The sequence below is a fragment of the Somniosus microcephalus genome, chromosome 14, assembly GCF_052327205.1.
Source record: "Somniosus microcephalus isolate GS21.2 chromosome 14, FLI_Smic_1.0, whole genome shotgun sequence".
Taxonomy (NCBI): Eukaryota; Metazoa; Chordata; class Chondrichthyes; order Squaliformes; family Somniosidae; genus Somniosus; species Somniosus microcephalus.
In genome coordinates, this window is record NC_141000.1 from 22540328 (window position 1) to 22555480 (window position 15153).

At 42.0% G+C, this 15153-nt stretch overlaps 1 protein-coding gene across 6 annotated transcripts in view; it reads left to right on the forward strand.

The window, feature by feature from the left end:
* LOC147107374 (cyclin-dependent kinase-like 5) overlaps positions 1–15153 on the forward strand; it is a 145916-nt gene that overhangs the window by 90934 nt on the left and 39829 nt on the right. For all 6 annotated transcript variants that reach the window (XM_086006340.1, XM_086006337.1, XM_086006339.1 and 3 more), the window contains 3 exons: positions 3795–3854; positions 11184–11274; positions 13663–13852. In XM_086006340.1, coding sequence (XP_085862466.1) covers positions 3795–3854; positions 11184–11274; positions 13663–13852 — 341 coding nt within the window. The remainder of the gene's footprint in view (positions 1–3794; positions 3855–11183; positions 11275–13662; positions 13853–15153) is intronic.

Below are 15153 nucleotides of genomic sequence, written 5' to 3' on the forward strand. Positions count from 1 at the left end.
CGGAGTGACACACAAGATTTTTTTTTTGTTTTGTCACCCCTTCATCTACGTGGTCTGCAAACATTTACATCGACTGGGTGGTTACTGTGAGAGGAATTGCAAAATGGATCCTTTAGCTTTGCTACATAGTATTGACACTGCCAGGCCAGCTAACATAGGCACTTCTACACATAAGAATCAATGTAGAGAAGGCTGCTCATATTAATGAGGAGGTCACCGAGTCAGCCATTAATTTTCCTCATTTGCTTTGATCATAAGCTTAAGCTTTGTCTAGCTCTGTTCTGGTGAGGAAAGATTTGGTAGAATTTGATTTGCACCTCCTGCAAAGTTATTGTAAAACTACCTCAACAGACAGGACTGAGAAGACTGGCCACATTCTGTTGGTTCTCTTTCTATAACTTTTTTGATAACTAGTCGATATCAAGTGTCTGATAAGCTTGTACAAGTAGGATAATTTAATAATAATCAACTTTATTGTCATTGTTAGTGCACAAGTGCAGTACAACGAAATGTAGGCTTGCGGCTCCCGAGAGTGTACATTTAGATTAAGACATTTAAACATTCAACATACATTTAGCTTGTAATACATTAACATAAACATAACCATAATAAAGTGCATTGGCAGATGTGCAGGCTTTGGAGTTTATTTGTGGAGTTCAGTAGGATGACCGCCCTGGGAAAGAAGCTGTTCCTAAATCTGGTCGTACGGGTGCGAATGCATCTGTAGCGTCTCCCAGATGGCAGGAGGGCGAACAGACTGTGGCTGGGGTGGGTAGGGTCTTTGATGATGGTCCGTGACCTCCGTAAACAGTGTTTCTGGTATATGTGCTCTATGGTCGGTAGCCGGGTGCCGGTAATGCGTTGGGCAGTTTTGACTACCCGCTGCAAGGCTTTCCGGTCACAGTAGCTACAGCTGCCATACCATACTGTGATACAGTTCGTCAGGATGCTCTCTATTGTGCAGCGGTAAAAGTTAGAGAGGATCAGGGGTGACAGGTTACATCCCTTCAGCCTCCTTAGGAAATATAGGTGCTGCTGGGCCTTCTTCACCAGAGAGGAGGTATTGAGGGACCAGGAGAGGTCTTCCGTGATGTGGACTCCGAGGAACTTAAAGCTGTCCACCCTTTCCACCACAGCCCCATGGATGTGGATGGGGGTGTGACTTCCGCCTTTAGACTTCCTGAAGTCCACAATGATTTCTTTGGTTTTCTTGATGTTAAGGGCCAGGTTGTTATCGGCGCACCACTTCACGAGATGCTGGACCTCCTCCCTGTAGGCTGACTCATCATTGTTGGTGATCTGGCCTACTACTGTGGTATCATCCGCAAACTTGATGATGGTGTTGGAACCATGAACAGCCACACAGTCGTGGGTGAAGAGGGAGTAGAGGAGGGGGCTCAGCACACATCCTTGTGGGGCCCCCGTGTTCAGGGTCAGTGGGGGGGGAGGTATGGTTACCTAATTTGACAGACTGGGGTCTGTTTGTTGGGAAGTCCAGGGTCCAGTTGCAGAGGGAAGTGTTCAGGCCAAGAGTGTGGAGTTTGGTGGCCAGCTTGTTGGGGATGATAGTGTTGAATGCTGAGCTGTAGTCTATGAACAGCATTCTGATGTAGGTCTCTTTACCATCTAAGTGATTCAGTGCAGAGTGTAGAGCAGTTGTGATTGCATCCTCCGTTGATCTGTTGGCACGATAGGCAAACTGGTGTTGGTCAAGAGAGGCCGGAACACTGGCTTTGATGTGAGCCAGGACCAGTCTCTCTCAACACTTCATTATGATGGGTGTGAGTGCGACAGGTCGATAGTCGTTCAGGCACGTCACAGCCGCTTGCTTTGGCACAGGAATAATGGTAGCGGTCTTGAAGCATGTAGGGACTACTGCCTGGGCCAATGACAGATTGAAGATGGCGGTGAAGACATCAGCCAGCTGATCACATTCCTTGAGTACCCGTCCAGGGATGCTATCCGGTCCAGCAGCCTTTCGTGTGTTCACTCCGCGTAGAACACCCCTTACGTCGGAGGTCGACAGAGTGAGCACCTGGTCTTCCGGGGGTGGCAAGGCTTTGGTAGCCGGGTCCCTGTCGAAGCGAGCGTAGAAGTTGTTAAGCTCCTCCGGAAGGGAGGCATCGCTAACCGGGGGGGTTGGTGTTTTTGCTCTTGTAGTCAGTGATGGACTGGATGCCTTGCCACATGCGCCGGGGGTCCGAGTTGTTGTGGAAATGATCCTCTATCCGCAGTGTCTGTTTCCTTTTGGCAGTCCTGATACCCTTTTTTAGGTTGGTCCCAGCTGCACTGTAAGCCGCCGCGTCGCCAGATTTAAATGCTGCGTCGCGTGCTTTCAACAGCGAGCGGACCTCTCCGTTCATCCAGGGTTTCTGGTTGGGGTATGTCCTGATATTTTTATGGGTCGTGACGACCTCGACGCAACTGTTAATGTAGAATAGCACTGTGGATACGTATTCCTCGATGTCATTATGGGCAAACATGCCCCAATCAGTGCGTTCGAAGCAATCCTGAAGCTCCGAGACTGCCCCCTCTGGCCATACTTTCACTGATGTTCTCACTCTTTTGATGAGCGGTTTGTATGCCGGGGCTAGAAACAGGGAGAGGTGGTCAGACTTCCCAAGGTGGGGGCAGGGAATGGCCTTATAAGCATCTACAATGCTCGTGTAGACTTGATCCAGTGTGTTCTCCCCTCTTGTGGGGCAGGAAACATTCTGGTGGAATTTTGGTAGTACAGGTTTTAGGTTTATGTGATTGAAGTCCCCCGCGATGATAAAAGCTCTGTCTGGGTGTGCAGTTTGTTGTTCGCTGATGGCCCTGTAGAGGTCCTTCAGTGCTAGTTTGGCATTAGCGTGTGGTGGGATGTAGACCGCAGTGATGATAACAGCCGTGAATTCCCGAGGCAGGTAGAAGGGTCTGCACCTTACCATGAGGAATTCCAAATCAGCCGAACAGGAGCTATCGATTATGTCCGTGTTAGTGCACCAGGCGTTGTTAGTGTAAATGCACAAACCGCCTCCCTTGCTCTTACCGGAGTCTGCAGTTCTGTCGGCGCGGAAGACCGTGCGTCCTTCTAGTTGAATGGTGGTGTCAGGGATGCCGTTGTTCAACCAGGTCTCTGTGAAGATCATGGCGCAGCATTCCTTTGTCCTTTTCTGTGAGGAGAGATCAAGTTTGATCTCATCCATTTTATTTTCTAGTGACCTGACGTTGGCCAGGAAAATACTTGGGAGGGAGGGAGGGTTTGTGTGGGGCCTTCTTCAGCCTATTTTGGATTCCGGCCCTCTTACCCCACTTCTGCTTGCATTCTCTGCGCGGTCTGCGCCGACTTCCAGCTGGGGAAGGACGCCACGCTGGTCCCGGGGGTCGGGCGATGTCGGGAGGCAGATCGATGGCGCCGAGTGTGAGCCGCACGCAGTCGGCCCCGATGTCGAGGAGCGTCTGCCGGCTGTACAGTAGGTCTGCCCTCAATTCCCGTATCAGCAGAGTCCAGAAGAGACTCAGAAAGAGGGTGAAAACGCTCAGTCTCGGGAGAGACAAAGCCGCTGCGTCCATGTGCGCCGCCATTTTTTTTTGTTTTTTTTGTAATGTTTTCTAGAGATAATTATGTAGAGCTTATGCCAGACAATTAGGCATTGTGAATTCCATTTTGTATAATGTTCATAATTTCTGGAAACAAATTAATTCTAAAATAATGCACAATTTGGTGGGGGCATTATTTTTCAGACTGTCAGTCAGATGAGATCCTGTTTAAGGTCCTGGTGTGGTAACTGTGGTAATGTGTTCTTTTTTAGACATCAAACCAGAAAACCTTTTAATCAGCCACAATGATATGTTAAAGTTGTGTGATTTTGGTAAGTCATTCATGAATTATTCTTATGCTATTTCTCCATATTAAACTAACATACTGCTTCAGTAATCAGGGAATGCATCTACAAAATTCAGGTTATGATCTGGATACTAGATCCGGCTGTATATAACGTTCCATTAGATCCAGTTGTGAATTTTATCAAATGTTTTTGTATACTGCAGAAGGAGAGTCCACAGCTCATTTGTCTATGGACGCAATTTATCAAGTCTGTCTTTGAAAACTAGTCTAATATTCACCAACCTCAGTGAGGAATTTTCAGTCACAGGACTTTGGGTTATTTATGATATTGGGTGACCTTGTGCATATTTTTATGCTTGCTCATAAAAGGATTTCTGGACTCAGTAAATTGGGTTGATTTTATATTTTTAAAATTGAGTGATGATTTTGGACACTGAATTCATTTTTTTTAAAGATTCGAAGGCACCTTCCTGCTTGTAAGTGATTATCAACTTCCAAAAACACTAAGCTGCTTCAAGTTTAGTAAAAAAAATTGTTTGTGATAGTGATGTGCATGAATGCACAAACTAATTTTGTGGCAAAATTTAAGTAACCATGATTTTTGAAAGTCTGCACAATTGACACTGTTGGTATGCTTTATTCATTTAGGCCCAGAATTTGTTGGCAAAATAGCGGCACATTAAAGGCGCACGTTGTTACTAGTGTGTTTAAAAATTTTTTTTAAAAATCCAGCAATTTGTGGCATGGTAGAGATACGGCGTGAGTCACGAATCGCCACAAATTACTGGACAATTTGCGCCGCTCCACCATTGGCCTCGCAAAAGCTGGAGCTTGCTTTCGACCTCCCCATGAGTGTCAAGAAATTAGTGCATTTGCGCTGTTCACAAATTAAACTCCCTGCAGAAAGTTAGGTCTGCTATTTAATGACATAAGGACTCTGTTAATGGGGTAATTTATGTTGCCAATGGTCTTCCACTTTGCTTTGAAACCAGTTACAATAAAATAATAATTGATTAAACTGATTTTGTTAAGTTGATTTATTATGGATTCTGGCTGGGAGTAAAGTCGATGCTACATTCCTATCAGCTAATTCAAAGTTCTGACGGAAGGTCATTGAGCTGAAACGTTGACTCTGTTTCTCTCTCCACAGATGCTGCCTGACCTGCTGAGTATTTCCAGCATTTTCTATTTTTATTTCAGAATTCAAGCATCCTCAATATCTTGCCTTTGAAAATGTGCTTCCTGATTTCATTCCTAAAAAGCCAAGCTCTAATTTTAAGGTTATGCCCTCTTGTTCTGGATTTCCCCACCAGAGGAAATATTTTGCCTATATCTACCCAATCAAATCCCTTTATCATTTTAAATACCTCAATTAGATGGCCTTCTAAACTCAAGAGAATACAAGCCAAGTTTATGCAACCTGTGCTCATAATTTAATCTTTAAGTCCAGGTATCATTCTGGGGAATCTGGGGGGGCGCATAGATTTTAAGTAATTGGTGGAAGGGAGTTGAGAATTTTTTTTACCCAGAATGTGGTGTGGGGGTCTGGAACGCACTGCCTGAAAGGGTGGTAGAGGCATTTAAAAAGTACTTGGATATGCACTTGAAGTGCCGTAACCTGCAAGGCTACGGACCAAGAGCTGGAAAGTGGCATTAGGCTGGATAGCTCTTTTTCGGCTGGCACAGACATGATCGGCTGAATGGCCTCCTTTTGTGCCGTAAATTTCAATGATTCTATGAACACCACTTGTCACATCCTGTCAATCAGAGAACATTCCCTTTATCCCTACAACTGACACACCGCTGTGCTGCCGCTATCTTACATAAGAACATAAGCATTAGGAGCAGGAGTAGGCCATGCAGCCCCTCGAGCCTGCTCCGCCATTCAAAAAGATCATGGCTGATCTAAGACCTCAACTCCACTTTCCCGCCCGATCCCCATATCACTTGATTCCTCAAGTCCAACAATCTATCTATCTCTGCCTTCAATATGCTCAACAACTCAGCATCCACAGCCCTCTGGGGTAGAGAATTCCAAAGATCCACAACCCTCTGAGTGAAGAAATTCCTCCACATCTCAGTCTTAAATGGCCGACCCCTTATCCTGAAACTATGTCCCCTAGTTCTAGACTTTCCAGCCAGGGGAAACAACCTCTCAGCTTCTACCCTGTCAATCCCCCTCAGAATCCTGTATGTTTCAGTAAGATCACCTCTCATTCTTCTGAACTCGAGAGGGTATTGGCCCAATCTACTCAATCTCTCCTCATAGGACAACCCTCTGAGCCCTGGAATCAATCTAGTGAACCTTCATTGCCCTGCCTCTAAAGCAAGTATATCCTTCCTCAGATGAGAAGACCAAAACTATACACAGTACAGGTAGACTATCCTTTATTTGAAAACCTCGGGACCAGCCGTGTTTCAGTTTTCGGAAAATTTTGGATTTCAGAAGGTATTTTATAAGACTGGGAAATTTGTCGGGTGGGGGTCGGGGTCGGCGGGGGGGTCGGGGGTGGGGGCCGGCGGGGGTCGGGGTCAGCGGGGGTCCACGGGGGGGGGTCGGGGTCGTCGGCGGGGGTCGGGGTCGTGCGCCACTGGTCATGTCGTGCGCACGACTTACACTGAACGAAAAAACCTTCGGTTTTTAGAGGGTTTCGGTTTTCGGAAGTTCGGATAAAATGTAGTCTACCTGTACTGCAGATGTGGTCTCACCAAGGCCCTGTACAATTGTACTCCAACCCCCTTGCAATAAAGGCCAACATGCCTTTTGGAAATCCTGTACTTATTTGTTGTACAGCAGTTATTTATTTATCTATTTTGAGTGCTAACTGATTCATCTTTAATACTTAATTACGGTTGTGATGGATTTAATTTGATTTCTTCCAGTTACTTTTATTGCTTTGTTTCATTTATTTATCCTATATTGCCTAGTGTTAAAGTCAGTGTTTATTTAATTTTTATTTGCTGCAATGGTTTTTGGTTTTACCATTTATTTACTAAGTCCTACATTTAAAAGTTTCATAGCTTCATAATCTACTGTATCATTAGTATTAAATGGTGATTAAATAACTGAGCACTTGCTTTCTGTTGTTCCTCGGTTAATTTATTTAGCAGCAGCTTCTCCCTCTGCACTGAATTGTCGCTTGCACCAAATGCCTCTTTTAAAAGTACAGGAAACTCTTTTTCATCCGTCACCAACGGGACCGGCGTGGTGCCGGTTTATCAAAAAGTCCGGATTACAGAGAGGTATAGTAAAAGGTACGAGAGCTCCGTACACAGCAACAAATCCAGGCTTCCCTGTTGCTTAACAACAGGTGCAGGAACCGGCCACAAGATCCAGGAACGGCCACTAATATGAATTAAAACTTACCTGAACCTACTCCTGAATTTTGCCGGTTAACACAGATTTCCGGTTATTTAGGTGCCGGTAAATTGAGAGTTTCCTGTACTCTGTTCCCAGCTCACTCCGTTAACCAAGTCACTCTGCTGTGCCCTTGGCTTGAGCTTGGCTGTCGCAAGTATCACCTTTTTATATACCTTTCCGGCACTGACCAGTTTCAACTGGTCTATCAGCCGCCAATCACATAGTATCTAATTGGCACCCGCCAGTGACTTACTTACAGTGGGACTGACAGGTAACCATGCTTAAGTTCAGTTTGATAAAGCATAATTTCTGTACTACTTACCCACTACTACCCATAGTTTCTCTCCTACTCACCACTGAATTCCCACTTTCAATAAATTCCTGTTTTAGAAGTCCTTACTGCTCACTTTGTTACTAGCTCACTCTGCTCTGTTCTCAGCACAAACAGCAAATAATAAATTATCAAATAACCTGTTTTTAGTCGAGTTGGCAGAGGGCAGAATGTCGGCTTCCTCCTCTTATTCAAATAGTGCTATTGGATCTTCAATATCCACCCGAGCAAGCAGGCTAAACTTCAGTTTAACATCTCATCCAAAAGATGAGACTTCTCGCAATGTAGCAATCTCACAATCGGCACTGAATCTGCACTGTCATCCAAAGGATGACACATGTAGCAATCCCACAATCTTGCATTGTTCCACGGAAGCTCAACGTAAACTCGAGGAACAGCACCTCATCTTCCGATTAGGCACTTTGCAGCCTTCTGGACTCAATATTGAGTTCAACAATTTCAGATCATAACCTCGGCCCCTATCACATTTTTACTTAATTTTTTTTCCCACCCCTTTGTTTTGGGTTTTCCCTCTCCTCCCCGCCCCCCCCCCTCTTTTTTTTACATGGCAGCTGTCTCTCATTCTGCCAGTACATTTCACACCTAATCTGAGCCCTCTTTTGTCTCTTTACTAGTCCTATCACCATCTCGTCTCGTTTTAAATACCTCTTAATGTCTATTCACTTCTTTTGTTCCCTCCCCAGCCCTGCCTTTCGATCTATTTCATTTTCTTTCCAGTTTTGAAAAAGGGTTAGACCCGAAACATCGACTCTAATTTCTCTCCACAGATGTTGCCTGGCCTGCTGAGTTTTTCCAGCATTTTCTGTTGTTATTTCGGATTTCCAGCATCTGCAGTATTTTGCTATCGTTGAAGAAGATGCATGTTGCTGTAGCTTTAGAATTGCTGCATTTGTTACAACTGTTGGAGGAAAAATAACGATATTCTAATTGTTTTGAATGTAGAGTATAAATGTGCAAGGCTGATAAAGTTGAAACAGATGGATTCAATTCCAGTCATGTCCCCAGCTGTTTGAAGCCTATCAGGCCTAATATACTGTTAGGAAAAAATGCTTGGTGGCCTGATACATTTACTTTGTGGCATACATTTTGCTTCATTTTAAATGCTTCACTCTATGCTGAAATGACAGCCCTTTATGGATTTTCATATATCTGCCTGTCGATCTCCCCCAACTTCCATTTTTGCATTACTTCATCATGTCAATAGAGGTAACTAGGTGTTTGTGTGTAGAAAGTCACATACAGAGGGGAATGTATTCTAGGCGGCTTTCAGCCTAGGCAGCAGCCAGCCAGACACTGGGTAAGGTTCCAACGTGGCCATGTAACAAGGGGGAGGAAGAAAAGGATTGCAACAAATAGTCATTAAATTTATTGAGAAAATTTCACAGCTGCACCAGACAGTGTGACATTACTGGAAATTCATGCAGTGCCGGAACAGAGCAGAGATTAAAGTTAATTTACCAAGTTTCCATTTAAAGCACATTTTTTCCCTGGCCGCTGTCCAAACCAGCTTGATGGCAGTGAATGTGGAGTCCTTACAGAAGCACTTTCACTTATTATTCCTCTTCATCAATTTTCTCTCCTCTCTTTTGAAGAAATTGACGTTTTGCCAGGGTATGGTTCCATGGGTGGAGAGAGAAACAGAGTTAACGTTTCAGGTCTGGGACCCTTCATCATTTTTCTGATGAAGGGTCCCAGACCTGAAACGTTAACTCTGTTTCTCTCTCCACGGATGCTGCCTGGCCTGCTGAGTATTTCCAGCATTTTCTGTTATTTCAGATTTCCAGCATCCGCAGTATTTTGCTATTATATGGTTCCATGGGTACCAGGCATCCTCTGCTACCATGCCGAGTGACCAGGAATTGAACCTAAGACTTTCCTGGTCTGTTCGATTCAGGTATTCACTAGTTAATCTTGCTGAGCCTTTAGGGAAGCCACTCCTTTTATGGGGTAAAAAATCAAAGGGTCCTGAGCAGAGATCGGTAATCATAGTAATGAACTATTTCAATACTTACGATAGCAAAATACTGCAGATGCTGGAAATCCGAAATAACAACAGAAAATGCTGGAAAAATTCAGCAGGCCAGGTAACATCCGTGGGGAGAAAATAGAGTCAACGTTTCGGGTGAAAACCCTTTGTCAAGACTAAAGAAGCACAGGAAATGAAATAGATTAAGAGGCCAGGCTGGGAGAGAACAAAAAAGAGACATTAAGAGGTATTCAAAACGAGACGAGATGGTGATAGGACTAGTGGAGACAAAAGACGGCTATAGATTAGGTGTGAAATGTTCTGGCAGAATGGGAGACAGCTGCCATGTGGGAGAGAGAAAAAAAAGGCGGGGGTGGTGGGGAGGCCGGCCAAGACAAAGGTGTGGATAAAAAATATAAGTAAAAATGTAAAAGGGGCCGAGGTTATGATCTGAAATTGTTGAACTCGATATTGAGTCCGGAAGGCTGTGAAGTGCCTAATCGGAAGATGTATTTCAATACTTATATTTCTGCAGGATGGGTGTGTAACTGCAAATATTTTCTTTTTACTTTTTCCTCTTTTGTCGTGTGCTCGCCCTCCCAATCTATTCATCTGTTGCCTGATTAACCTGTGGCTCTCTGCTGTCTTTGGCAGGAGGCAGATTTGGTCAATCCATTCTGCAGATATCTCCTGGGCCATCATTATTGCCACCAGTTATTGATCTGTCATAGTGAGCGATGATATGTGAACATCCGTCTTCAGGTTTCTCCTCCTTCAAGTAGGCTGACTGTCTGTCTTTTAATTTCATCAACTTGAATTTAATTGTTTTGGTGCCTTCCCTACGATATCAGTGCCATTGATGACCTTCATTCTGATTCCAGACATACTAGATGGTCACTGTATGCATAGGTGATCAGTTGGAGTTTAATTAAGTTCTGTACTTAGAGCAGGAATGTCAAACCTTTTGGAGCTAGGGGTTGGATACACCAACATCAAAACCCACTTCATGTCTCCAATGCACACAAAATGAGAGATCCCATCCATGCAAACAAAGTGAAACTTCCATATATGTAAAAACAAGACCCTGTGCATAATGTACACAAAATGCAACTTAATATATACAAAATATGATGACCTCCATAGATATAAAAAAAAAAGACCCCGTACATGTAAAAAGTGATTCCATACATATCATACGCAACATGTGGAATCTCCATAATAAAAATGTGAGCCCCCCCCATATATGCTGAAAGTAAGATTCCATACATGCAAAATGTAAGAATCCCTAACCTAAGTAAGCAAGACAACCTCTATTGTAACTCCCCTCTCCGTTTTCAATCCTGTCCCGCCACATTCCTCATCTGCCCTAAAGTAAGTAAGGTTTTTGACTAAAATGTATAATATTCAATGAGTAAAAGTATGACTTTTAAACAAAAAATGGCTTTTGAGAATGAGCAAAACTACAAATTTTCTTCGGCAAAGTTGTAGGAAAAAGTTTTGCAGTTGGCAACCACAATTACATTTGACTGAAATCCTGGTGGCAACCCTAAATGCTTAATTTTTTTTTAAAGAGCATTTACATGAAGTCTTTTTAGATGTTAAATATTTATCTTCAGCATCTGGAGACTTTGCTAAGACATAACATGCTCACATTTTTGGCTTCTTGCAATAACAGGATTTGCTCGGAACTTGTCAGAGGGCAGCAATGCGAATTACACAGAATATGTGGCCACCAGGTGGTATCGTTCACCTGAGCTACTGCTTGGGTAAGTTGTTGAGCTACTCCACAATTGTCATTTGGTACATTGTTATAAAATATCAAATTGCTTCAGTGGATTTGTTAAAAGTGAAATGAACACAAATTGAAATTTCCTAAAATATTGGGAAACTCAGTGAATTATTCTAAGATTCACTACAAAGTGAATCTTTTGAGGACTATGGTAGACCAGAAAGCCAGTTGATTTTAAGTCCCCAATTAATATTAGAACTCTGCTGTTCTTGACAAATCCATCAACACAGCATTGGGGAGGGGTTTACTTGCAGGACATATCTTCTGAGAAACCAGGAAAAAATATGAAAGAAAGAGGAATTTATTTTATATAAATATTTTTTCAAAATCTGCACTACATCTCTCTTTCATTTTAGAAACCTATGGAACATTTCTGTAATTATGTGATGGACAACATAAGCACTATTTTGTATTCCTTACTAGTTTAGCTGGATGGCTAAGAACTGTGAACAAATTAGAATTGAGGGCGACATATTGAAATGGTTTTGAGACTTAAATGATCCTACACTGAAAAGCAAGTACTCCTAGCATAACACCTCTTCACTGTTTACTAATCCTAATTCAGGATTTGCTTTGCATGTGATGGTACATATGTTGCTGCATGGAGTGAGATCATTGACTGAGTCAGTGCAGTCACAAAGGCTTCTGGTACCTGATTGCAGCTGTGAAAGACATTTGCTGGTATCAGGAAGACAAAGATTCAACATCAAATAAAGCACTACTGTACCACTGTGAACAAGTACTCAACTTTTCTGTCCCCACCACAACTTCCCCTTTAATGGCGAGCTACAGCAGGTCTTTCTGCTCCCCCACCCTTGTGTGCCCTACACAAAGCTCTCTGGATAAACTTTTCATGCATCCTATTGCAATTGGGGGGCAGTTCTTCTAAGCAATTTTGACAAAAGGCAGGGGCGCAATAAGGTTTCATTGAGAAATGATGTATGTTTTATATTAGAACAAAACTCCTGTATATATTGAAATAGTTTGACCAGATGACTCATTAAGGATGAGCAATCTTGGTGTCAATATCTATAATATCTTTCTTCACCATGGTCTTTTGTTTTCCTTTCAGAGCTGCTTTTCTGGGCGCTGTTGTGTGGTAGGAGAGAAAATCCGCTTTTATATTAGGTTTAATGGAGTGTTGAGGCCACCGTCTCCCAATGCGTGGGGGTCTAATGCAGCCAACGGCAACCTCTAAAGTAACTTTCCAGATTTTCCAAACCCAGGAAGACAGTGGAAAAAATATCTACCAACAGCTGGCTTAGTGAATTCAACAAGTTTAATTTGGAGTTGCCACCAGCTGTGAGAGACTGACATTTCAGGAATCAGCAGGCCTCTCATGACATTAAACCCAATATAAAAGCAGGAGAAGATAGCCAGCTGATAACCAAGCCATTCATTTAATACTGAAAATTAACAAAAGATTAGTCACAAGCAAGCAACTTGCATGAAAGGGAAACAGACAGTACTTGTTGTGATTCTGCTCAATATTGCTTCAAACTGAAAAGCTATTCCTCCTCGGCAGTGTGTTGAAGTCACATGGTTATTCCTTATATAATGGTGCGTTATTCGAATTTATGGAAGCGTGAGGATGATGCAGTAGAATACAGTTTATTTCAAACGATGGTGGCTCGGGATGCCGTGATTTGACTCCCGTCCCAAATTCTTTTTATTGGGTACAAGTTTAATGACTTCAATGACAAGTTACATAAACTTTATTCTTTTACATGATCGGTATTTTTATATTTAGTGCAGCCAAAGCTGTATTTATTTAAATTTGACGACTGGACCAATTAATTTTTTTTCCCATTTCCATCCCCCCCCCCCCCCCACCGGCCACTTATTGTGAAATACGACAAAAGTTTGCAGTGCCACAGATTTGTTCATATATGGTCAGTTGAAGATGTTAATTTAACTAATTTGGGATTTGCTAATAAGTGGAAATCAATGCACAGTATGGATTAGCTGGTTTATATTTTCACTGACTATGACAAGCAGATATATTTTAACTGTATATATCTCAGGGCTTCTCTGGCCACGCTACACTGTTGTAGTGTCACTCTGCATTACTGTTAGACACTGTTAATTTCCCATCAATAAAACTTTATATGACTTTAAATCCTTTTTAAAAAAAAAAAAAATGAAATATTTAAGTAAAAATGGCAGTTATGAATTACTAGATTTCAGAATGTTACAGTTCAGAAGTTTTTGCAATGTTTACTATCTTGGCAACCTCTCTTCTCTCTTTCTCTCCCCCCCCCCCCCCCCCCCCGCAAAAAAAAAAAGTGGAAAAGCTATATTTTTGTAATATGACACAAAATTAATTATTCTGTTTGTATTTTGTTTTTCTTCTCTTCCTTTGCAGAGCTCCATATGGAAAGGCTGTCGACATGTGGTCTGTGGGCTGCATTCTTGGAGAACTAAGTGATGGACAACCACTTTTTCCAGGAGAAAGTGAAATAGATCAGCTTTACACAATCCAGAGAGTATTGGGACCACTGCCACCTGAGCAGATGAAACTCTTTTATAGTAATCCTCGTTTTCACGGCCTGCGGGTACAGTGTTTAAAAATATTGAAGTCAAACTAAGATTCAAGACACACAGAGTCTGCTATGCAAAGATTACCATAAATATATTTATTAAGACTATAAGCTAGACAGTTCTGATCAAATACTTCAAATTCAAGATATAATTTTCTAACTGCAATTTGGAAAGAGTTGGATTATATTCATTGGGCTTGTTACTTTACACAAATATCATTGAAACTGTAATATATATTTAGACAAACATTTCGTTAAAAAGTTTGTCACAAATTCCTTTATGTAGCTATTTGGGCTGCCAGTCGGTTTAAAAAAATAATCTCAATCAATTACAATTTTATTCTGTGAATCTTGGATTTAATTGCATATTTAATTAATACAGTTGATGCATCCATCTCATTCAGGTTTGTATTATTACTGATTCTATTCTTGTCATCAAAAACAACACACACCACAAACAAACTACTTATTGTGGAAGAGAACATCAGAAACTTTTTTGAATCATTATATCTGAAAACTCAAAAAATGCAGCACAACCTAAATATTGTCAGATTTTTAATTACAAAAAAACACAAAATAAAGGGCAGGACGACTGACTTATCAGCCCAACACAACTTTATGGGTTTATTTTTGTAATTCACTGTCTATTAATGTGCATCTTACATATATAAGCACCAAAGCAATAACAATACTCACTTTTTTGAAGAATGTTGTTGTCAATACCCCCACAGTTCTGCTCTGTTGTGTTGGGGATCATAGAGCACAAATACTTGCATGCTTAAAAAAAACCACGTGTTTTAAAAGCCTTTCATTCTAGTCTGCCATCATCTGGCTTTGGAATGCACCATATTACACCTGCTGCCAAAAGTCTGGTTGGCAAACATCCTTTTTCTTTTTCTTGTATTTGCAACAATGTAAATAAAGAGATGCAAGTCTTTCCTACATACTACAGCATCCAGCCATGTTGTGTAAGCGGTGTGAGGCTCACAGATTCAGGCAAGTCCTGTTATTTACAGACAGACACCAGCTGACAGCTCACGTACAGGAACAGCAGGTTAAATACCAAGGTGTGTATCTGAAAAGCAAGCACAGACAAGTACACACCATAAAGATTCAGTACCATCTGTACATTGACTTATCAATTGAAAATACATTTTAATCTGGACAACTTCCTTCCGCAAATGAAGCAAGTCCTGAATTTAGAAAAAAAAGGATTTAAAAATAAAAACTACCATTTGTCAGCTTGTGTTTTACAGTATCGCTCCCTTCCTCTCCGTCACCTCCTATATTGAGCGTAAGTTCATTGTTAACACATG